Source organism: Numenius arquata, chromosome 19 (genome assembly GCF_964106895.1).
Source record: "Numenius arquata chromosome 19, bNumArq3.hap1.1, whole genome shotgun sequence".
Classification (NCBI taxonomy): Eukaryota; Metazoa; Chordata; class Aves; order Charadriiformes; family Scolopacidae; genus Numenius; species Numenius arquata.
The window spans coordinates 3,750,719-3,774,516 of record NC_133594.1 but is presented as its reverse complement, the minus strand read 5'-3'; the positions used below and the strand labels follow the sequence as shown (position 1 = coordinate 3,774,516).

Genomic DNA, 23,798 nt, shown 5'->3' with positions numbered 1-23,798 from the left:
TAAGGTAATTAAGGTTGCCTTGGCAACTTTAGTTCTCACATTTTCTTCAGTTTTGAGTATGTGACATTACAACCTTTATAATTTCCTTTATTATACTTTTTCTGCGTGCACAGACCTGTACGTATCCATGTGCAGTGGTCATAGAATCATAGAATCACCTAGGTTGGAAGGGACCTTTCAGATCCTCAAGTCCAACCGAGGCCAACCATCAACCTAACAATAACAAAAACCCATCACTAAACCATGTCCTTGATGTCTCACCAGCTTTGCAGTGCCCATCCTATCTGCAGCCCTGCTAACATGGGCTTGGAGATGTGGTCCGGGTCCTGCTCTGCAGGATCCCTCTGCCAGCAGAGATCCCAGCATCCAGGAGGAGATAGCCTGGATATCACCCCCCACGGAGGGCTTTGCTCCCTGTAAATTGATAAATACCTTTAATTGTGGGGTACTGTGCTTGGTGGCTGCTCTGGATTTGGGTGGCAGGGCTGCAGGAAGGGCTGGGATTCACCCAGGAGTCGGATGCAGGAGCAAGGTGAGGATGATGCCAGAGTCCATACTGCTTCCCAGTTGAGCTCCTGCATGATCCCCATGGAGGATCTGGGACCAGGCTGGCCTCTCTTGTCCTCTGGGGTCTCTGCCCTTGGTCACGACACATGGTTCTGGGGTGAGAACTGGGAGTTTAGTCAACATCAAACCAATTTTCTCCCATGACTGCCACTCCTCTACACGTCCTCCTACACCGCAATGGGTTTTGCTCCATCCCTCCAGATAAGCCCATGGGGACTCCTGGCGATGCTGGGGTCCATGTTTCATTGGTAGGGGCATTAGAAGGATTTTTGGATGCCTTCCTTCACAGCAGAAGGTCTTGCCAGCAGCGTCAACAAGGTCTGCTCTGCTTGGAGCAGCTTGGCCATGGCGAGGCACGAGCCCTCCCTGTGGTCCTTCCCTTCTGGGCAGATTTTCTCCTTCCTTGTTATCACCGTGTTACTTCTGAGCATGAAAAATACCCCTCCAGTTGATTTTTATTTCTAAATTGAAGCCAGAAATGTATTTACAAATTGACTATTTTGAAAATAGTATTTCAAGAGGATGGGATGGAAGGAATTGCTGGGCAAACTGGGCTAGTAAAAATATTAATTAGCATAAAGAAATCATTTGATAATTTTCATTTATGTTTTTTTTAATTATGCATTGCTGCCTTTACTGATAACCCCCGCGCCAACAGCATGATCCATTTTGCTAGATAAACATACTACTTTGTGAGTTAATTAGTGTGCAATTACTATCAATTAATATGTACTACTACTACTGATTCTGTGTTGGACAAGCAGATTCAACGACTATTAACTGTTTAAATTATTAATATGTGGAGCTGCCTAGAACCCTTCGCCAAAAGATAATTGCAGTGGTGTGAGGGGCCAGGTGGCTCCTCACTGAGCCTGGAGCTTTCTATTCCTGTTGGTCTAAATGCTATATTTTTTTATTATTTAATGTCTTGAGGCGTTGAAACTGTGCTTCTGGTTCACTACCATTTCTTTAACTTTTAAAATTCGAATTATAAAATTTTTCTTTGCAGCTGAAGTTTGGGAAGCAGAGTAGGGAAGGGGACAGGTCAGGCTCATCTCAGATAAATTTGCGTGCTTCATAGGTAAGTAACTTAATAACCAAAGTTAATAAAACTGAATTAGGTATGTGTGGCTCTGGCTGGTGATATAATCAGTAGAGGGGAAGGGATTCCTTGGAACCTGAAAACATCAGCTGGGTTGTTAGGAGCGGTGGTGGTCATAGCTTATCTTAAATAAATACAGAACGCGGTGCTGGGGATACAGGGCAACGCCGTCCCCTTTGCCATGACATGCCGGGGTGGGACATGATGTTCAGAAGTGCTGTTTTTCCTCCTGGCTGGTGTCCCCAGGTTCTTAGTCTGGGTTTTCTGTCCCACTAAGGGTACTTGCTGTGCTCCAAGCCCCTGTACCATCCCATCCCATCCCATCCCACATTGTGCTGCTGAGGTGCCTGACGCACAGGAGCATCCTGTTGGTACCACCACATGGGAAATGCAACCTGCCGAATTTGGGATTAATTACAAGCCACTGTGAAGCAGGCACTGACACAGTGATTTCCCGCACAGTTTCTGACCCTGCTTTATCATCGTTATTAACCCTCGTGCGCCTTTTCCCAAACCTCCCGGTGCCGAGGTTGCCGGGGAGACTGAGCCGGCACCGCCTGCCTTTGCCTCTCGCGGGGCTGAAGCAGCGACCGTGATGCTTCCCTGAAACAGGGGGAGAAAAAAAATGCCGAGAATTAAAACTATCTTGTTTATCTCACCTGCAGCATCCTGGTCCTTCGTACGGAAAAGCCGCACCGGCCCCGAGGGGGCTGCAGCGGGGTGTGGGGGTGTGGGGGGTCCTGGCGAGCCCCAGTATCCCCCGGGGTGTGCGCTGGGTGCGCTGGGCTCTGTGAGCTCACTTTGATTCTGGTGCGTTTGTTTTTGCTTTGCTTTGCTGTAATTAAATTTCTGGCCTTTCTGGTTGCCGAGGTGAGCTTCAAAACGCTCTGGCGGAGCGATGGTTTTATTGAATCCCTAGCAAATTATTGAAGCGTGGTAGGGAATTTTTCACACTTTCAACCTCAAGGTTTTTTTTGGGAGAGCATTTTTGTAAGTGTTTATTATAGTATTAGCACAAGAAGTGAGACTACCTGGAAAATTTATAGTAAGCAGCTCATCAGCTGTGGTGTGTCGGCATCGCTCCGTTGAAGTGTCTTCTCCAGTGTCGCTCAAGTAAGGATGATTTCTCCCAGTTTAGGACCTGGATGATTGGTTTTCTTCAAACCTCTCAGCGCTATTAAAGTGGCTGGAAAGTGTCTGGGGGTGCGCTGGGCAGAAACTCAGCTTTTCTGCCTAAAATAATAAATCCTCTCTGTGCACGCACATCGTCAGGCACCACACTAAGAAACCTGGTTGAAGACGTGAGCTTTGAGAGTGCCAGCGTTTCAGACTGTGAAGTCCCTCAGTTAGAAGCTGCCGCCACCTCATCATATCCAACACTGGGGCTGGAGATTAACTTTTCCAGTGCATCCCAGTTTGGTCAATGTGTGGATGGAGTCGCTGGGGAGACAGGCCATGGTTGGGTGCTGCAGGAGGTGGGTGCTCTGTTGACTACAGACGTGGTGAATGGTGTAGCAGGTGTGGGAGAGGGCTGTAGAGAGAGTGGTCTCTTGTTGGGGGGAAAGGAGGTGTTAGAGGAGGAAATAAAAGATGTGAAGGAGGAGAAAAAAGGAGTGGAGGAAGACAGGAGTGGAATAGGTGAGAGCACGAGTGATGGTCAGACAGAGGGGGAGGAAATAACCTACCTGCCACATGGATGGGGACTTCAGCTGTTGCAGGTCTGGGATTGGAGACTCCTCAAAAGGGTTTTCCCCCCAGGGCAGGCATCCAGCTCCTCCTCGAAACTGTCCGGGAGGGACGGGTGATGCTCTGCTTCAGCTTTCGGGGCTGGATGGGGCCGTAATGGGGACTGGAAGGGGGAAGCAGCCATGGCTCCCACATGAGCATCCCCAGGGCAAAGGCTGAGGGGTCCCTTGGGGTGAAGCCACCTCTGGGTGAGATGACCTGATGGGGCAGGGAAGAAGGGCGAAAGGCAGAGAACAGGCAGGTTTAACCCCCAGCTGGTCATAGAAGGAAAAAGGAGTGAAGTCTGTGTGTGGGGATACCTCTCTGGTGGGCTCTCAGCAGCGAGGAGACCAGCCCTGCCTTGAGCCTCGCAGCACTGCAGAAGTTTTGTGGCCAGAGCTGATCAGAATTGCTCAGGTGAGCAGCTTCTGGGCTGAAAAATGCAGAATCTGGGTGTAAATTGCTCTGTGGACGTTTGCAAGTACATCAGGTCTGAAGTTCCCTGTTGAGTGGGGTCTCACCAGTGGAAGTCGGAGGCAGCGTGAGGTGCTGGACAGGAGGTCTCCTGGCTGGGCTGTGCCGGGGGGGGTTCAGGTCCCCACTCTGTAGCAGTCCCTCCTTCGGGATGAAGCTGCAGGTGACACAGCATCGTGCCTTTTTTTGCTAGTGGGCCTCGTCTCTAGAAACTCATGAACCTCAAATCTCCCCCCTGATCCCTCTCCAAACACGGCTCAGAGAGCAGATGGTAGAGCAGCACTGGCTTAGTCCCCAGCTCCTGTCCTTTTCTTTGTTTTTCTCAGCGATGGTTAACTTTGTAAGACACCGAAGTATTTAACCATTAGCAGGCAATAAAAAGGGGCAGCTGAGTTGGATAACACCCTCTAATCCCCTTCCAGGATGAGCTGGAGAGAAGAGCCACCGCGAAGCTCAGGAGCTTATTCCGAGATGAGTACTTTGGAGGCTTTGAGAATTGCATGGTGTTGGTATTTCATGAATAAATAACCCCCAGCGATATTCGTCACTGAATCTGCTTCGTTAATGAAGGCCTGGAACAAAGGGGGAGGATGGAGAAAAGTCTTGCCGAGGGAATCGAGGCGAGTGGGGGCGATGGGAGGTGGCACGGGGCTGGGTGAGGATGGGTGCCCTGGTCTGGACCGCAGGAGCTGCACGGAGAGCCCTGCTGTTGTGCATCACACTGACCGTTTGTGGCCGTAGAAGTTGCTAGAAAAGGGGCTTTTACTGAGGCTGTGCATCATCAGTGGGTCCTGGTAGAGAGGGGAGTGCATTTCATTTATAAATGTATCATTTGGGCGTCTCCATGTGTCTTTGGGAGGGCTGGGAGTTAGAGTGTGTGTTCACAGACATGTGTGTACTTGTGGAGAGAATCTGGCATCAGAAATTAGGTCGTTTGCTCCAAAATGCCCTTTTTTTGATGGGACCTAACATCTGCCTCGGGGCGGTAGGGAATCGCCCCATCCTCCCAGCGCTTGGGGCGCTGAGCCCTGCTTGGTCCCTGGTCCCCCGGCTCCCCGGTGTGCTCCGGGCACGGCATGAACCGCAGAGCCCGTCTTCTCCATCCTGCCTTGTCAGAACGGATCCAGGGGTCGCTCAGTGAAATTCAATACGGATAGATGGAGAACAAGAGAAAAGAGCTGTTCTTTTGCAGGCAGCTTGTTACTGCAGGGAAAGTGATTCATCCATCAGAGCCGGACTAATCTGGCGTGCCCAGGCGGTGGGGGGAGGACGGCTGCCCCCGGGCGGGCACCGGGCAGTGGTGGCCAAATGCTGCCATCGCTCCTCAAGTGTCCCCTTCCTTGGCACTGCCTGCTCTCCGTGGCCAGCTGTGGGATTTGGGGCTGGGGGCTGCGGGCAGGGAGGGACGGGGCAGGGTCACCGCCGGAGCTGCGTGGGTGGAAAATCATCTGCTCCCAGCCACGTGTCACCCGTCCTATTGTGGCTGCGGGAGGCGGGTAATTAATTTATTGCTCTTCACCCCTGAAAATTAAAAGGAGCCGCTGAGGCTGGCAGTGCCAAAGTGCACCGAGAGCGGCTCTGCCGGCCCCTCCGGAGGCAGAGGAGAGCGGGTTGCTGCCAGCTGGCTCCGAGCATCGCGTCAGCCCTCTCATCCCTGACATCCCCTGTGTCAGGGCACCGCGCTCAAGTGATGCTCCTCTGATCCCACGCCGGCCGAGCAGCCTCCCGCCGTCTGCAGGCAGCGCTGTCACCCTGCTCCTCTCACAGGTGACATTTGAACACTTCCCTCCGGCTCCGCTTCCCCACCTTCCAGCGAGGTTAATATTTTAATACGCTTAATGGCTCATTCCGGCTCGGCAGCCCCTGCCCCTGTTTCGTCGGGGGTCATTCGTTATGCCAGGCACGATTTCGGAGAGCAAGGTTCCCGTTCCCATCCTCCACCCTCCCGAAGGCAGAAGGTCGGTTTGTGCTTCCAGGTTTTAATTAATTTTAAACGAGCTGCCCCCGCCAACCCCAGCCCGGGAGCATGGTGCTCATCTCCCGGCTCTCTGGAGTTACCCCAGATGAGGATCTGACTCGGGGATCTCCTTTCCACCACCCAACGTGGCTGTAGCTCCTCACCTTCTCCCTCCAGGGACGTGGGAGCTGCAGGAGGGTCTGGTGGTTTGGTGGCCAAAGGGAAAAGCCAGGAGGGAGGACGGGGACACGGTTCTCCTTGCAGTCCACCTACGATGAGAAACCCCTCAGGAGGACCAGATGCGGCTGAGCTATCCGGGTGGGCGGTGGAGGAGTTGTCATGGTTTGTTGGTTTTTTATTTAATAATTCTCTCTACATTAATAAACAGCATTTTTGGTTAGTAAATAATATGCCCTTTCTCTCTCTTCCCACCCCCCCTCCCCATCTCTCCAGCAGAAATACGTGCTCTGATCTAATATATTCTGCCTTTCTCACTCCCTCACTTCGGAGGAGCTGCAAATTCTGGTGGGAACAGAGTGCTAATAGAAAAGGGCCTCTAAAGATATTTGAAACATGACCAAGAAAGGACAGAGGGAGATTCAGCTCCAAATATGCTGGAAAATCTAGGAGATGGGCCAAGAGAGGGGGAATATCGGAAGCGTAATCGCCAAGAGGGAAAAGTTAATTGGGAAGCATTAATTGGGCTGAAAGCAGGCAGCAAAGACATGAATTTGCTACTTGGGGCAGCGATGCAGCCAGAGGCACTGCTGTGAGCACGGAGCTACCCCGGTGCTGGGATAACTGGTCCACCCCGACCCATGGTAGTGAAGAAGCTGCCCTCCATCTCCATCCGAGCAGGCATGTCCCATTTTACCAGTTCTTGCTGGTTTTATGGTGTTTTCCTTGTTGAAAGTCCAGCTTCTGGAATCCTGTGATTGCCTGGAAGTCTGGGATCTGCAAAATCGTGACTTCAATATTGCGTAGGGCTTTATTTCTTTGGATTTGGTCTCTGGGTAGTTTCTAGCCCTCACATTTGGAGGGAAAAGGTCTATTACGCCCTCGATTAAGGCTCAGAAAGCAGAAGGCAAATTTAGGGGGAGGAAAAAAAACCCCACCCAGTGATTGATTTATTTTTAAAATCTCATCATTTTTATGCCAATCTCATTATTTTTTTTTTATTTTTTTTTAATGCTTGACTCATGATATTTTCGAGCGTTGGGTGTTGGCAGGGCTGTGCGCGTGAGCGTGACGGGGGGTGTGTGCGCAGGGGCCCTCCGCCGACAGATAACACACTGCTCGTTGGAGACAGCAGTGCCGTGGTCTGCAAGGGCTGCTGAGTGTTCCTCCGACGCCCTTTCATTGCCAAGCACAGGGTTTTCAAATTAAAAACCTCCCAAAAAGGAAAACTGGCACTGGGTATTGAGTCATTGAGTCATTGTGCGGCTTTTTAGGTGCGGATGGGAGAGCAGGGGAGATGCTAAGGGGGAATAAACCCCCCTGTGATTCCTGGCATTGCCTTAGGGGGGTATTTTAAGGTCAGAAGGGACAGTGTTTATTTGCAGCCCTCTGTGTATAAAGATCTAATAACTAAGCTATGGAGATCAAGTCCATCTCCATCACTGACTTGTTCTGTGACCTTGGGTAAATCGCTTTGTCTCTCTCCTGTCAGTAAGAGGGTGACCAGATCTCTTCCCCGAGATGGGTTGCAGGTATCGGTTAATACATAACGCGTGCTTTGAAGATGAAAAATACCTTGGAAATGCCTAAAGCTCTTGACAAGCATCTGTGTTCCCTTTGCAGGAGCGCAGCAGAAAGCAAAGTGCCTGAGTACTTTGTCACAGAGAGAATCTGCTGTGTGCGCAGTTCGGAGAGGCAGGGCTGGGAGCTTCCCCAGCCTTTACACGGCCATGGAATTTGTGGGCTTTTACACTTCTTGCTTCCTTAAGAGAGAGGTGTCACAGCCCTGCCGTGCCCGGGGGTGTGCCCGCTCCCCTCCCTATATCCCCTGCTCCCAGTCCCCCAGGAGCACCGGGATGAGCCACTGCATCCGTATCCCAGCAAGCGTGAAGCCAGCTTCCTATAGCTTCCAGCTTCAGCAGAGTCCCCAGGCGATGGATGAGGTGTGGCTTGGGGAGGCTTGGTCCAGCGGTGAAATGTTCAGGAGGAGTTTCACTGTTGTTGATTCGCTGTTGTCTAGTATAGGGTTGGATTCACACAGAGCTCCAGGCTACTAATAAAGTGTCTCATAGTTGCCAGTTTGCATGAAAACAGTAGATAGTGTCTTTCAAACCACATAACTGGTTGGTTTTCATCAAGGATCTCAGGGTTATGCAGCAAATTTATTTTATATAGCGTAATCACAGAGCCTTAATATTCTTGGGAAACCTCCTTTGACTCACTTTTGCTGATCAAAACGCCGTGATTTTGCCAGAGCAGCTTTCGTTGTGGATTGCCCTCCCCGTGGGCGTGCTGTCCGCTCCCTGCCAGCCCTAACGGTGCCTTTTCTCTCCAAGGGAAGAAGCGATGCTGTCCACCTACTTTGAAACAATCAATGACTTGCTCTCCTCCTTCGGGCCGGTCCGAGACTGCTCCCGCAACAACGGTGGCTGCACCCGCAACTTCAAGTGCGTTTCGGATCGCAAGGTGGACTCGACGGGCTGCGTGGTAGGTACCGCGGCCGCTGGCCCCCGGGGCTGACATCTCTCCTGGGGACAAGCCAGAGGGGGACATTACCTGCTTCTTCTCCGGGGATGTGTCCAAGGGGACGTGTGTGCTGGTGGTGGCCTCCCCGCACCCCTAGGGCCTTCACGGCAAATCACACACGCCTTAAGGACTTCAGGGAAGGAACCCTGGGGGCTCAGAAGAGCAAAAGAAAAATGCTTGAGGCTGATGGTCGTTTTCCTGCTTGTCAAGAAAGCAGGGGCTGAAAGCAGTCTCGCTTTTTCTCCTGTCCTGTGCTTCACAGCGTGGGAGAAAGGTGAAGCATCTCCCCATCCTCTCTCCCTGTGGGCCCCTCTGACACCCTCAGCGTTTTGGTTTGTTTCTGAACTTGCTCACGTCTTGGCAGACAACGTACCGAGTCTCAGATTTTGCAGTCCCCCCTCCAGAAGAATTCTTAGGCCCTAGACCATTAGTTTTGGGCAGAGGCTCTGAATGGTCCCCAGCTATCGATGCACAGAGGGGTTTCACCGTTCTTGCAGGTGGGAGCAGCAGAGCTCAGCCCCTCTCCCACCTCTGACCCGTGACAGCAAAGTCTCCACTTCCCTGCGTGCGAGTCCAGTTCGACATGTGGAGACGCGGGGAAAAAGCCCTGGGAAACCGGGGGAAACCTGGAGCATCCCTTCTCGTCTGTCTGTTGTAGGAGCCCCTGCCTGCCAGGCAGCGGGTGGTGACCCCCGAGGCGCTCCAGAGCTCGTCACCCGCTCCCGCAAACACACGCCTGCTGCCCCAAAACCCCCCGAAACCCTTCTGCCCCTTCCCCTCCTTCTTGCCACAGGCAGAGCCCCCGTCACCCCATCCCTCCCATCTCAGCAGAGGCGGGAGTTAAGTGTCTCTTTATTTATTGAAGATGTTTACACACAGCAGCTGGGAAAGGTCAGGCTGGAGCCGTGACGTCCCGGGGGTGGTATTTTCATTATCCCCTTCTCCGATTGCTTGTTAAGGCCATTTAGCATGACAGCCTGATGTGTCACCAGCAGCGCCCATCACTATCTCTCCTTGCTGCTCCTCTCCCTTTCCTCCTTTCTTTTTCCCCTTGTCTTTTTCTTTTGTTCCCTTTTCCAAGGAACGGCTGCTTTTCTGGTCTTTTAGGGGTTTTTCCCCTCTTTTTTTTTTTTTTTTTTGGGTGTTCTTGCGCTCTGAATGCCAGCATGCCTCCCAGACACTGTCAGAAGCAATCGGGGCTCTGATCGTCCCGTGCCGCTGGGAAGAGATGCCTCTTTTTAAGAGTCAGGATATATTAAGATAGAAACTGTCAATAAATTACAGGCCTAGCGCTTGCCACGCTGGCGTGCGGAGAGGCAGAAATTGAAAACTCTGTCACTCGGGGAAAATAACCCCCCTGCTTTTGTAATGCCTAAGTGAGGCTTTATGTAAAGAGAACAAACCATGTGCAGCGGGGAGAAAGGAAAAGCAGCAGGAGCCGTTCTCCTGGAGTGCATCCCCTCCCTGGGAGCTGTGGGTAAGAGGGGACACGTGGGGACCACCCGGCCCCCTGCATCACACTGGGCTACTGGGGCTGTGCATCCCATGGGGGTAGGAGACAGCTGCAGAGATGCCCGTCTCTCCTCTCTCTGCTCTTCGCCCCTTTTTCTCCCTGCCACGGGAGTGTGAGGCTGCTCTACCCCTCTCCGCAGCCCCTGGTTGTAGGGTGAAGCCCCCCCAGTTCCCCAGTCCCAGCTGCAGCCTGGGGACAGCAGAGCTGAGCTCCACAGGGTGGGGGGTTGGAGGCTGCTGCATCCCCCCTCTGGTCCACATCTCTCCCTGCTTCCCCTGGACTGACACCAGGGGCACAGTTCTCCACATGCCCCAGCAATGTGCACTCCAGCCCAGAAAGCCCCCCACATCCTGGGCTGCATCCCCAGCAGAGTAGCCAGCAGGGCAAGGAGGGGGGGGATTCTGCCCCTCTGCTCTGGGGAGACCCCCCTGCAGCGCTGCCTCCAGCTCTGGGGTCAGCAGCATCAGAAGGACATGGACCTATTGGAGCAGGTCCAGAGGAGGCCACAAAGATGCTGGGAGGGCTGGAGCCCCTCTGCTGTGAGGACAGGCTGAGAGAGTTGGGGGGGTTCAGCCTGGAGAAGAGAAGGCTCCAGGGAGACCTTAGAGCCCCTTCCAGTCCCTAAAGGGGCTCCAGGAAAGCTGGGGAGGGGCTTTTGATCAGGGAGTGGAGACATAGGAGGAGGGGGAAGGGTTTTAAACTGGAAGAAGGGAGATTTAGATTAGATATTAGGAAGAAATTCTTCACTCTGGGTGGTGAGAGCCTGGCCCAGGTTTCCCAGAGAAGCTGTGGCTGCCCCATCCCTGGAGGGGTTCAAGACCAGGTTGGACAGGGCTTTGAGCAACGTGGTCTGGTGGGAGGTGACCCTGCCCAGAGCAGGGGGTGGAACTGGATGATCTTTAGGCCCCTTCCAACTCTAACCATTCTGTGATCCCTCCTGGTTCTCCCAATCCCATGCAATGTTTCACCTTCATCACCTGCTTGTAGATCCCCAGCAATGGCAGAAGTGCGAGCAGAGGTCTGGAGGACACTGTCCCATGTTTCTGACCGTGGTCCGTGGCCGTTGCCTGGGGAAAAGCCAAAGGGGTGGGCAGGCAGTGCTGCCTTGGCCCCGGGTCATGCTCGTGGCACTGAGTGGGGTTGCAGGTGATGGGAGCTGAGTTTGAGAGTTCTCAGCAGCCCCGGCGTGTGACCCTGTGGCACCTTCTGCACTGGTCCCCCCTCCTCATCCCACCCCTGTGCCCGGTATCTACCAGGTGTGAGCTGGGCTTCCCGTGCGAGCAGGGTTGGGGTCATTTGCTGCAAATTTGCAGGGATGTCAGTTAGTTTTAGAGCTGAACTGCTGTGAACTCAATTTGCCAATTTGGTAAGTGCTATGGGCAATATCGGGATGTAATTTAATTAAGCTATCCCCTTTTTATAGAGTTCAGGGAGCATTCGCGTACTAATTTTAGCACTAGGTTTGCTCCAGCTTTACTCTGGACACTGTTTCACAAATCATGACATGCTGTTAATCTTTACCAGTCAACAGTTTATTAATTTGCCGAGGACCACAGAAGTATATAATCAGCGGTTCATCAATCAAGGCTAAATCCAACAAATGTTCCAGGCAGGTACTGAGCATAAAATATACATGCAGCCTTGTAAGCAATTAATACACAGCAGAGCCGGAGCCTAACGGCTCAAGCAGGAAACAGCACAAATCTCAAAGATTTCTTATTCCTTTTATATAGAATCATCATCTGTTACCAGTTCTTTCGTGCCCTTAATACGGCTTCCAGTAATTCTGCAGGACCGGGGATGCATTTATCTTTGGGCTTTTTAGCGGCGTGGGCTCTGCCATTACCTAATTGTTTGGCCTCGAAAGGGCTCGGTGGGAATGTGGAGGGCGGTTTGTGTGCGGCTCCGTGGTGGAGTCGCTCTGAGGATGGTCTCCTGGGGCTTACGAAGGAGAAACAGGGACATCCCTTTGATTAGCTAAAATCCTGCCTGCCACATGCCGCCCGGGAGCCCCCAAAGGCCCTGCAGTGGGGTCCCCACCCGGAGGGGTGACAGCTCCCCAGCTTCCATCCCACACTTCCCATGGGGGCCTTTTTTCCCCTCATCTTGTGGCTTTTCTGTTATTTTTACCTGTACCCAGTAGATGGCATTAGCGCATAAAGGTTTTTTGCAGTTCTTTTCTTATCGGAGGCTTTTTTTATGGGGGTGATTTTCGGAAGTGTGAGCTGCAACCTTGCGGAGACCTTGGCATTGCTAACTGGAGCCTTGCCTTTGAGCCCTACCTTACAATACAACAAAACAATTCCCAAGCTCTAGAAAACCTGTTTCCACGCTGCTTTTCCTTGTTGCACCCCAGAATTGCTGTCGGGTCAGGGGAAACCACAGGCGTTTTCTAAGAAAACAAAATTCCAGCGAGCTTCTCTAAATCTGGTGGCTCTTCTCTGCCCATTGAGTCTGGTGTCTGTTTTCTTCCATCTTGCAGAGGTCACAGCAAACCAGGACAAGCTCTGCTGGAGGAATAAGTCAGATTCAGTAATACATATCACTGGTCACTTCTATCAGCACAGTGCTGGCTGCTCAGCCCAGAGGGAGGATGCTGAAGAAGGGCAAGTGATTGACCCTCATGTGTTGGTGATGTCTAATTTGAGATGAAAACCTGTGGATTGGCCTTGAGGGACTGAAGGAAACACCTGTAATGAGGCTTAAATTCAGGTTTCCCCACCTGTCTCTCAGTTTGGCTTTGCTCACTGATGCCAGTCCTCTTATCTGCTCAGGGAGAAGATGGGGGGCCACTCACATCTGCCACCCTATGGCCATGCCATTTGCAAGCCCCATGGGGCAAGGCAGGACTGTAGCCTCAGGGGAATAAGAAGGGTGAGTTTTTTTTCCCTAAGGACAGTGAGCTTTGGTCTTGGCACGTGAGCTGGGTGAGGGGGTGGACGGTGCCCCTCTGGTGTGTGTTGGGCATCCTTGGCATCACTGTGGAAGGAGGCAGCAGCAGGCACAGGCCTGCAGTGAAGGTCCCTATCTGAGCCCTGTGGTGCCTCTCAGGATAGGGTCTCATCACTCTGAGAACCTCTTGGAGAAGCTGGAGGGCAAAAGCTGCCCAGCTGGTGGTGGGGAAGGCAACTCGGGGTCCCATGCTGAGGTTGCAGCAGAAGGACACCCCTTGTTTCCCTCCTGTGTGAGCAGCATCACAACTGCAGGTGGGTGCAGGTGGTGTGTTCTGATGGTTCTGCAACATCTGTGGTGCCTGTAGATGGTGGTGAGTTAGTCCTTTAAGTCAGAACAGAGTGACTTGTGCCACAGAGGTCAAAGATGTCGCAGATGGATGTGGAAAGGCTAAGAGTGTGGCTATGGTCCAGGATCCATCCCACCTTGGGAGAGGAGTTAGCAAGAGGCAGGAGAGCTCTCTGAGCCCAGGCAGCAGGTGCTGCTCTTCTGCACATGAGAATGCTGCTGACCATCATCATCTCCCCGCTCACAGACTGGGGTTCCTCTAGCACAGATTTATTTCTAATCTGAGTGAGGAAAAAAGTATAGTTTGGCTCCAAGTACGATGTGAACTGTTCTTCTTCCCAATGAGGGGTCAGCCTGTCAGGCAGGAGGGAGTTTGTCTGGCTCAGCGGAATGCAGAAGGAACAGCATCTTCTACAGAGCCTGTTAATGAAGTTGTGGCCCACGGTGACACCGGTGCGGTGTTAGTCCCAGCCTTTTAGACAGAGACGGAAGAGAAATTTGGCATGGTCCACACAGGTGGCTAAGCCTTAGCACAGCCTGTCTGGAGCTAATCCTTCCCTTTTTGCTCTTTTCCACATCAAAATGATGGGCTGTCCCTTAGCTGCTGCAAAGTGGGGCAGAGAAATGGCTTAATTTCAGAGCGTAACCATTTCAGGGAGAAACAGGATTAGAAATGAAGGAGTGGGGTAGTGGCTACCGCCCCAGACTCCTTCTTCCATCACATGGAAGGAAGGAAGGAAGAACCCCAGGCACCAAGATAGGTTAGGGGTGGATCTTCTGGAAAGCACTACTGAGGAGAAGGATCTGGGAGTCCTGGTGGACAGCAAACTTTCCATGAGCCAGCAATGTGCCCTCGTTGCCAAGAGGGCCAATGGGATCCTGGGCTGCGTAGGGAAGAGTGTGGCCAGTAGGTCGAGGGAGTCATTCTCCCCCTCTCCTCTGCACTGGTGGGACCACAACTGGAATACTGTGTCCAGTTCTGGGCTCCCCAGTTCAAGAGAGACAGGGAACTACTGGAAAGAGTCCAGCGTAGGGCAACTAAGATGATTAAGGGATTGGAGCATCTCCTTGATGAGGAAAGACTGAGAGAGCTGGGGCTCTTTAGCCTGGAGAAGAGAAGGCTGAGGGGAGACCTCATCTATGTTCACAAGTGCCTAAAGGGTGGGTTGAAGGATGATGGAGCCGGACTCTTCTCAGTGGTTCCCAGCGATAGGACAAGGGGCAATGGGCACAAGCTGGAACATGGGAAGTTCCATTTAAATATGAGGAGAAACTTCTTTCCAGTGAGGGTGCCAGAGCCCTGGAACAGGCTGCCCAGGGGGGTCGTGGAGCCCCTTCTCTGGAGATTTTCAAGACCCGCCTGGATGCCGTCCTGAGTGATGTGCTCTGGGAAATCCTGCTTTAGCAGGGGAGTTGGACTAGATGATCTCTAGAGGTCCCTTCCAACTCTGAGAATTCTGTGATTCGTGTCTCCCAGAGGTGGCCTGGGGACCAAGGGGACCAGGGAGGTACTTTGTGATGACACAGGGGAAGCTGAGAACTGATATTCTTGGGGGGAAATTGGGTGTTTGGGAGTTTCAGCCCAAACCAAAATGCTGTGCAGAAATCCCCCATGTATGTGCAAGTTCCAAAATATTTTGTTTCAAAACATCTCCTTTCTATTAAGGAGAGGGAAACATTTAATTCCAACATTATCATCTGGAGTTTTATGATATGTATTGCATTATCCCAGTGTACAGCCTGAAATAAAAACAAAATTAGGCAGTGGAAACCAAAACATTTCAACCTTGTCAAAATTAAATGCTCTCCTAATTTCCCAATGAATTTTGAGATGTAAGTGATGGAATCCCACAAAGCACTTAAGCTTCATCAAATCTGCATTTTTCTGACAGACAATTGTTCATTGAAAAATAAAAACGCATCCATACCCTGCCTTACGAGGCACCTAGCTAATTATGTTAGAGGTGCGCAGGCAAGGGAAGGGAGATGGGGAGGAAACCATTCTCTTCTAATCCCTTTAAAGTTTAGCTGGCTCCTTGAAGCAGAAGATGAATCCTTATGCGTGTTCTGGTTGGAAGCAGAAGCCCCCTGAGCTCAACAGCGAGCGCCCCCCCCCTCCCAAGGAAGCTGCGCTTTTGGATTTATCTCGTTAAGCCGGGTAACTACCTGTGATGAAAATGTGATTTGAGGAAGAGAATCGTAGAATCATAGAATGGTTAGAGTTGGAAGGGACCTTAAAGATCATCGAGTTCCAGCCCCCCTGCCACGGGCAGGGACACCTCCACTCGAGCAGGTTGCTCAAAGCCCCATCCAGCCTGGCCGTAAACACCTCCAGGGATGGGGCAGCCACAACTTCCCTGGGCAACCTGTTCCAGTGCTTCACCACCCTCACAGGAAAGAATTTCCTCCTAATATCTAATCTAAATCTCCCCTCTTCCAATTTAAAACCATTACCCCTTGTCCTGGCACTACATCTCCTGACAAAGAGTCCCTCTCCGGCTCTCCTGTAGGCTCCCTTCAGATATTGGAAGGCTGCTATGAGGTCTCCCCGGAGCCTTCTCTTCTCCCGGCTGAACAACCCCAGCTCTCTCAGCCTGTCTTCATAGGGGAGGTGCTCCATCCCTCTGATCGTCTTCATGGCCCTCTGCTGGACCCGTTCCAACAGGTCCATGTCCTTCCTGTGTTGAGGACTCCAAAGCTGGACACAGTATTCCAGGTGGGGTCTCACGAGGTGTCGGTAGCTGGCCGTGGCAGGGAGCCGAGGGGCAAATGGGGAGCCCACCGCCCGCCTGCCTTTGCTTTCAGCGCTGCAAAGGGGCTTTGCACCATGGTAGCAAGTGGTGGCCAAATTTAAAAGCAAGTGGAATAGCTCAGGAAGCACCGAGGTGAGCTGGAGGTCTCTCCCCACTCTGGGAAGAGGTGGTTTGGGTGATAAAAGCCCCATTTTCTCCAGTGGTGTTCCTCGGAGTGCTTAGCTGGCACCAGCCCTTGCCTCTCTGCTCACCAGCAGACTGGGATGTGTCGTGAGTTATGGTCAGGGCTGGGTTGGGTCTTTGGGTTTGGTCTGGGTCGTAGTTTGGTGTGTAACGTGGTGGCTGGGCTGTACCCTGGCTGTCAGGTGGGGCAGGAGTGGATTTTCTGGTCTCCCAAAGGTTTTTGGAGGTGCCAGCCTCTGCTGTGGCTAGGAGGGGAAACGCCCCGATGAGCAGGAGGTGCCAGCACACCCCAAAATGAGCTGCTGGTGTAAGGAAAGCAGCTGGAGGGTTTCCACTAGCTTGATTTCCTTGCTCCAGGAGCTCTGAGCGCTTGTGTGTATGTACAGAGCATCCCACCAGCTGCTTGAAACAAGTCCATCCCGCTTTGAATTGAGATGCAAAAAAATCCACAGTGACTTGCCTGAGAGGGTCCATGGGGTGGCTGGAGGCGAGAAGACGCTCCCTCGTTGCCTGGAGCTTCAGTTCTTCCATGGAGCCCCCAACCCACTGTCACGGAGGGCAGGGGGGACACCGAGCCGAGGAGCGTGAGCTCTTGCAGCGTGTGCTTGGGAGCCTGGAAGACAGATGGGTTTGATTTTCTGAGGCTAAAATAATGATTGATGATCTTGAAAGGGAAAAGGAAGCAGGGGGAAGGGAGGGAGGGAGGCAGAGGGGGGGAAAGAGTGGGAAGATAATGACTGTTATTTCTGAAAACAGTTGTAATGTTTCCCTCTGGGAAAGATGCTCCCCCCGCAGCGGGGTGCCGGGGAGGATCTGCCAGGGCTGTGATGGGGACATCACTGCCCCGAGGAGGTGACTCAGGGGTGGCCCTGGAGAGAGAGACTGCGTGGAACTGCCGGGTGCCTTAGCGACCAGATTTTTGGCCCATTTTACCAGAGTATTAGGACAGGAGGGATAAATCTCACCCGTAGAGACTGGGCTGTGTACAGCCAGAATCTGGTCCTGCTGATGATGAGGAGCGTTGCTCACCGGGGGCCTTCTGGGCCAAGAAAGCAGAGGCAGAATAAGCCAGTTGTCTGCAAATATAAATATATATATATGGACACAGAGGAGTTTACTGCATTTGTATCATTTCTGAGCTCCAACAAGCAAATAAAATACATGCCAGTGCATAGTTTGGATCTCATTAAAATGCTGGCACTTGCTTGTACCTCAGCAGTGCCTCAGATTAATGTTTTTGTCTTGCGCTGAAGAGGTTTCTCGGTGAGGAGTGAGGATGCCTCTAAACGAAGGGGGGTTACTAGGGCCTTTGGACGCTGCGCTCGGTGCCACTGCAGAGCTGAGCCACCAGCCCTTTCCGCATCCTCAGGCTGACGGTGCTGGGGATGCAGCTGGGGGAAGATGCGCTGGGATACAGCGCTGGGGTCCTGGATCTTGCCATCCGGATATGGGGATGTGGTACCCGGAGCGGGGGGCTCGTGGCAGCTTCCCTGTGCAGTTTTGAAGAGCCAGGGAGGAGCCAGGCTCATCTGCGCCCAGAGCATCACCTCCGACACCCTGGCGCAGGAGAAGTCTGGGCTTTTATCTCTGACAAAAAGGCTGCTCTTGTTGAGAAAACAGAGTGGAATAAGAAAAAGGGCAGTTCACTCTCTACAGAAAGACTTTATTAAATATTCTTTTTTTTTTTTTTCAAAAAAAAAAAACCTTAATAACGGAAGAGAGGAGCTGAGCTGAGAAACGCTGGCAGGCAGCTCAGGTGGAGAGCTGGTGTCCTCTCGTCTGGGGGATCCATGTCAGTAATGAGACTTGGATTTTATTTCCAGTGACCCCCTCACCCGTCTCGCTGCTAATGAGGGTCGTAAACGAGAAAGGGGAAAAAAAAGAGGCCTTCGCTTACTAACATCAACAGGGACTTCCAGATAGTTATTTTTCTAAGACTCAATCTTGCATGGGTTTCGGCGGATGGTTGCTTTCTTTCCCCTTGAAGATGACGCTCCTCCCGTTGGGTTTGCTCTGGACGGTGGCAGTGGGTGGAGGAGGCGTGCTGAGAGCTGGTGGCAGGAAGCCACGCGGTGTCGCAGGCTGTGCCAGGGTGACAATGGTGGGTGCAAGCATCCCGTTTCATTCCAAACCGTGGCCCCGTGCCTGGGTGAGGCTGGCTCTGGTGGCCTCCAGGGGTGGCAGTGGGCACGCGGCAGCGATCCAGCCAGCTGTGCCATTCCGTGTCACCTTGGAGATGCCATTTAACAGGGAAAAAAGCTCATTTCTCCAAACAGCAGGTAAAAATAGCACTTTCTTATTCAGCATATCCATTCCCCGTGTGTACTTGGAGCCCGTTTGCTGACTGCAATGACAAAAGTAAGGACCTGGGTGCTCTGCCCGGTGTGGTGGGGAGGGGACAAGCCAGTGCCTGGTTGTGCCGACGGCCAAACCTGTGGGCAGCAGCAGGGTCACGGCCTTGTGGCTGTGGCTCACGTTTAGCCTGGAGGACCTGCATTTTCAGTGCCAATGCAGAAAAAGACAAAAACCCTAAGTTTTCTTTTCCAATCCCGAGAGCAATTTTCAGGGCAGGCCGTCATCAGAGAAACCAATTCCCTCCTGCGTGGATGGAGTGGATTTGCAAGGCAGTGGAATTACATTAACGGCTTCTCCCTGGGTTTTCAGAGCAGACTACGAGCTAGATTCCCCCCCCACCTCCCTTTTCCTCTCCCTAGTGCGGATTAAGTACCAAACCCTCTTCCCAAGCTCTGAGATATTTTTGCTTGTCAGGTCCATGGGTGAAGGATGGTCTGGGAGCTTGAAGCGAGTTCCCAAGCAGTGCAGGTCTAAGGTGGAAAACCATAAACGGCTTTTTCATTTGAATAACTGACTAGCGGTTTGTGGGATCCCTTTGCTTCCCTGGATAAATGGATCCATCCCATATCGGGATGAAGGCTGTGCAGAGGTGGTTGGCTGGGGGCTGCCGGGGCACCACATCTCCCCAGCTTTCCTCCCACCGAGGAGGGACGTGTCACCCGTGATTGCCCAGACAGAGTTATTGGCTGAGTTGCTTATCGATTTTCTAATCATTTTCCGACACAGCCCCCCCCATCCCGTGTCACTGCCAAGGCAGATCGCAAATTGAACTGCAGCTGAATTGATGGGCGATTGATTAAAACTCACCATAATTATTGGTTCTCTGCTGCCCGAGCCAGACAAATCAATGTCAGCAATAACAGATCTGGGCCTTTATAAAAGCCCAGCAAACACAGAACGGGCGCTGGTTTGTGAGCCCACCCCAGAGCCCACCGGCCCGGGGAGACGGGGTTAGCTCAAACTGGCTTTTTTCTGGGTCATTTCTGACACAGCTGCACCCAAATGGGCTTTGGTTTCCTACAGATGGGACATCCTGATTGCAAATCCTCTGCTCCAGGGGAAGGGAGATGTGTAGTAAAGATTTATTGTGCCCAATAATTGCTCCATCCACCTATTCATCCCAGCAAACACCCCCCCGCCCCCGTGCAGGCAGCTGGCGATGCCTCTCCTGCCTGTTGGTTTCGCTGGCTGGCTCTGATGGCAGAGCTCACCGGTCCCCTGCCTTGCTGTCCCTGGCATCTTCGTGCCCCCAGCCCCACCAAGCAGGGTCACCTCCCCTCTTTGTGCGCTGGCTGCCAAAGCTCTCTGGCCCTGGAGAGCTTCTTGCTGCAACGCTGCAGCTGGTGGAGAGCTGGCTCCGTGCCGAGCCGGGGATGGATGCTGGGGGAGGGTGGGGGGTGCTTTCTTTTGCAAATTTTGTGCTGAGCCATTTGCCTGCCATAATTAATGCGTATGAGGATGCGTAATTACAAACAGAGAGGAAACACGTTTCATGGTGATTAAAAGCCCAAAGTGGAGGAATATCCCAAGGGTGGCCTCCAGCAAAGTGGGGCTAAGGGAGGGAGGGCTTTGGCAACCTGCTAACCCAGTCCCGGGGAAAGAGCCATCATCTTCCTCTGCGGGCTGGGGAAGATGCTGAGCTCAGCAGAGGGATGAGTGCCAGGGCGAGAGTCCCAAGTGACAGCTCAGAAAAGCCGTGGCTGATCCCCTGGCTGTGTTCCTGTATTTCCTGCTGACTTACGGTCCCATCCAGTTGCCTTCAGCACCCTGGAAGGTCCCTCGGGAGCTCCGGAGGGGACTTGGGCAGAGTCTCAGACCTCCCCGTCGGCGTGGGGAGAGCAGCAGAGAGGCGGAGGCAGTGCCGTGGAGCGGAAGATGCTGTTTGCACTCAAGCCTTCCGTGTCCTCCGGGGAGATGTGTTTCTACCAATTTGCAGAGCTCTTATTCTTACAGTGGGGCTGGCAGCTGCGGAGGAGACCACAGGAGATAAGTGTTGTATCTGCGGGTTCACAAACACACTTATCCCGATCCTGTTTCCCAGGCAGCTCGGCGGTGAAAGCACAGATTGTTCTAAGTGTTCTCTCTTCCGTCGGATTTATTCTGTATATGCAGCTAGAAAGCTGCTTGCTCCTGTGTCCTCTGCTGCTCCGTGCTTGGGCAGGGCCACCGGTTCCCAGGCTGCCTCTCCGGGGCCCTGCCTGCTCTGCAGCTCCTGTTCCAGAGCCCTTTGCTGCCATGGTTTGGGTCAGAGAGGACCTTTAAAGGGCATCTGGCCCAACCCCCCTGCCATGAGCAGGGACATCTTCACTAGATCGGGTTGCTCAGAGCCCAGTCCAACCTGACCTTGAATGTTTCCAGGGCTGGGGCATCCACCATCTCTCTGGGCAACCTGGGCCAGTGTCTCACCACCCTCATTGCAAAACATTTCTTCTGTAAACCTAGTCCGAATCTACTCTCTTTTAGTTTAAAACCATTTTCCCTTGTCCTAACATCCTTTGGCTAGAAGAGCCATGTGCCCCTCAACCTTCCTTTCCCACTGTTGCCTACAAGAAGGTGCTGAGGTTTGGAAGGTCTCCCTGAGCTGCAGAGCTGAGGGCACGGGAGCCAGAGAGGTGTCTGAGGGACATCAGACATCGCGGTTGCTGCAGATAGGGCAGAAGCAGCTTTGGTGCTGCTGCCACAGGGAAATGGCACAGGATTTCTGGGAGGTGGAGAGAAACTTCTCATCACTCGGATGGGGTGGGCCAGGACTCCCTAAAGCATCTTTGTGATGTCCCGTGCGGGCAGTTTGCCTCTTGAGTAGCCAAGAGCGACCAAGGCTTGGCAGCCCATCTCCTGTTGGGACCCAGCCTGTGACAGCGAGCGCAGGGTCCAGGGTCTCCTGAACTTTTATTAATATATACAGCATTTTGCTTGCACGGAAAATTGATTTTCTTTTTTAAGCACAAAGTATAGCGGTTTTATAACCTTTCTTCTGCTTGACAGAGGCCATTTATAACCTGCCTTCATCACTACCTGTACAAGCTCCAGTCTAACTCATCTTCAAGAAATTCCATAATGCATTTTTAATTGCAAGCTGCTCCTAGGCAAGATTTATTTATTTTTTCAAGGACTGGCCTTTTTGTTGTTGTTTGTATGCGTGCATGTTTGGCGAAAAGGGATAAATAACACAAGTGGAATAGAAGAGAGCTTTAATCTGGGTGACAATTTATTGATGGCATTTGCCGCCTGCTGACTTTTATCTTTTGGGACAAGGAAAGCCAGCTGGGGAACTGAAATTAAATACCCAGAGCCAGATCCCCAGCTTGTGTGAGTCAGCATGATTCCCTCGGCTGCGGAAAACTGTTCTGATGAGCTTGGGCTGCGATCCTGCCCTCCCCAGTCCTGCCTCCACCACGGGCTGGTCCTGTCTGCAGCTGCCTCCTCCCACGGGGGGCAGCGAGATGCTTTTGGAGATGGTGCCAAGGTCACGTTTGCTGGCCTACCTGGCATGGGTTGAGATGGTTTTTCTGGGTTGAGATGGTTTTTTGGGTCACTTCCAAGCGCTGAGATGGTTTTCTGGCTTGAGATGGTTTTTCTGGGTTGGTCCCAGGCATTGAGATGGTTTTTCTGGGTCACACAGGACTTCTCTGCATCTCAGAGGAACAGGTAGCAAATGCAGAAGGTTTCTCCAGCACATTACGTAGCAGGTCATCACGCTTCACCCCACGCTGGCTTGAGGCTTCCTCACTGTGTGATTTTGCTGCCACGAGGATTTCACTCTTCTCCCAAGAGAGGATGGGGAGTATGGCTTTGGCAGCAGACCAGGTCCTTGCCCTGTGGTTCTTGCCCCTTCCCCACTGGCTGTGCAAGGTGGTGCAAGGCCCTTGGGGCTGCCCCGTCCATCACTTGCGACGAACTCATCTCCTTTAGATGTAGATGGAGTTCAGCAGCACAACACACAGATCCACTTGGCCCTGGGAGGGCACCCACCAGGTGGCTCCAGGGCAGGTGGGGACTCACAAGTGACCTTACTAGTCCCGTCTCTCGCTGCAGTGCCCTGAGGACCTCCGACCCATGAAGGATGGCACCGGTTGCTACGACTACTCCAAAGGGATCGACTGCTCGGATGGCTTCAACGGCGGCTGCGAGCAGCTCTGTCTCCAGCAGACCCTCCCTCTGCCCCACGACCCCTCGTCCAGCACCATCTTCATGTTCTGCGGGTGAGTCCCCTCCGACGCTCCTGCGTCTCCCACCAGCAGCTAAATAACCTGTGCCCCTTTCCATCCCTGCCAACCCTCCTCCTGTGCCACCAGTGCCCACCAAGGGAGCTGGGCACTCCAGAAAAAAGCTGTTTATGGAGCCGATTTCCAGCAGGGAATAGAGGCTGTGGGCAAAAGCGTACGGGAGTGTGAGGAGCAATGTGAGCAGATGCACCTTCCTCCTCGGTACGGTTTGATCTGTGACTCACCGTGACGGGACCCAAAAATTCTACATTGCGTGTTGGAGGGGGAAGGTGGAGGATTTGTTTAAGAAATACTACACTTTTTTTTTTTTTTTCCCCCTGTGCCTCTCTTAAAATAGAGTTTCATCCCTGATTTTGGCCGGGATCCTATAATCCTACACAATTTAGCATTTTCTCTCAGGAAAATCTCCCTGGCTGCAGTATATTCTAAAAGGAGCTCAGTGATTATCTGGCTTTATGCTGCACAGCTGCAGGCAGCCATCCAGCCATCCGTCCAGCCAGCCAGCTATCACTGCCCCGGCCACTGCCCGGCCCCGGGGCTCCACACATCCCATCCCTCGGCTGGGTCACCCTCCAGGGCACACTCAGACCCTTCTTGGGAAGGATTAGGGTGAAGGAAGGGAAAAGGAGCCCTTTTGGGAAGGGAATGACCACAAATTCCTAACTCTGAGAAGCATCCGTCGAGTCCTGATGCTGCAGAGACCTCATGCAGCCCTGGCTGCTCCCTGGGGAAGAACAGCCCCGGGAGCTCTGCCCAGCTTCCCTCTCTGTTTTTTTATCCCTTTTTGCTGGTCTGTTGTTTCCCCCCCCCAACACTACCTTCTTTTTTTGTTGTTGTTTAGCAGCGCAGAGCGGTTGAGTCACTAAGAGAGAGCACGTTGCCTGCGCCGTGCCTGCGGAAGGGGTTGGAAATCCGTATAGGCACCAGCAACCCTTGTGGGGAGGGTCTAGAAAATCTCGGGACATTACGTGGTCTGCATCTGCACACACGCAGGGCATCT

At 52.7% G+C, this 23,798-nt stretch overlaps 1 protein-coding gene across 1 annotated transcript in view; it reads left to right on the top strand.

Moving 5' to 3' along the window:
- ASTN2 (astrotactin 2) overlaps positions 1 to 23,798 on the top strand; it is a 366,183-nt gene that overhangs the window by 188,425 nt on the left and 153,960 nt on the right. The window contains exons 11-12 of the mRNA XM_074161351.1: positions 8,339 to 8,489; positions 22,608 to 22,774. Of these exons, the coding sequence (XP_074017452.1) occupies positions 8,339 to 8,489; positions 22,608 to 22,774 (318 nt within the window). The remainder of the gene's footprint in view (positions 1 to 8,338; positions 8,490 to 22,607; positions 22,775 to 23,798) is intronic.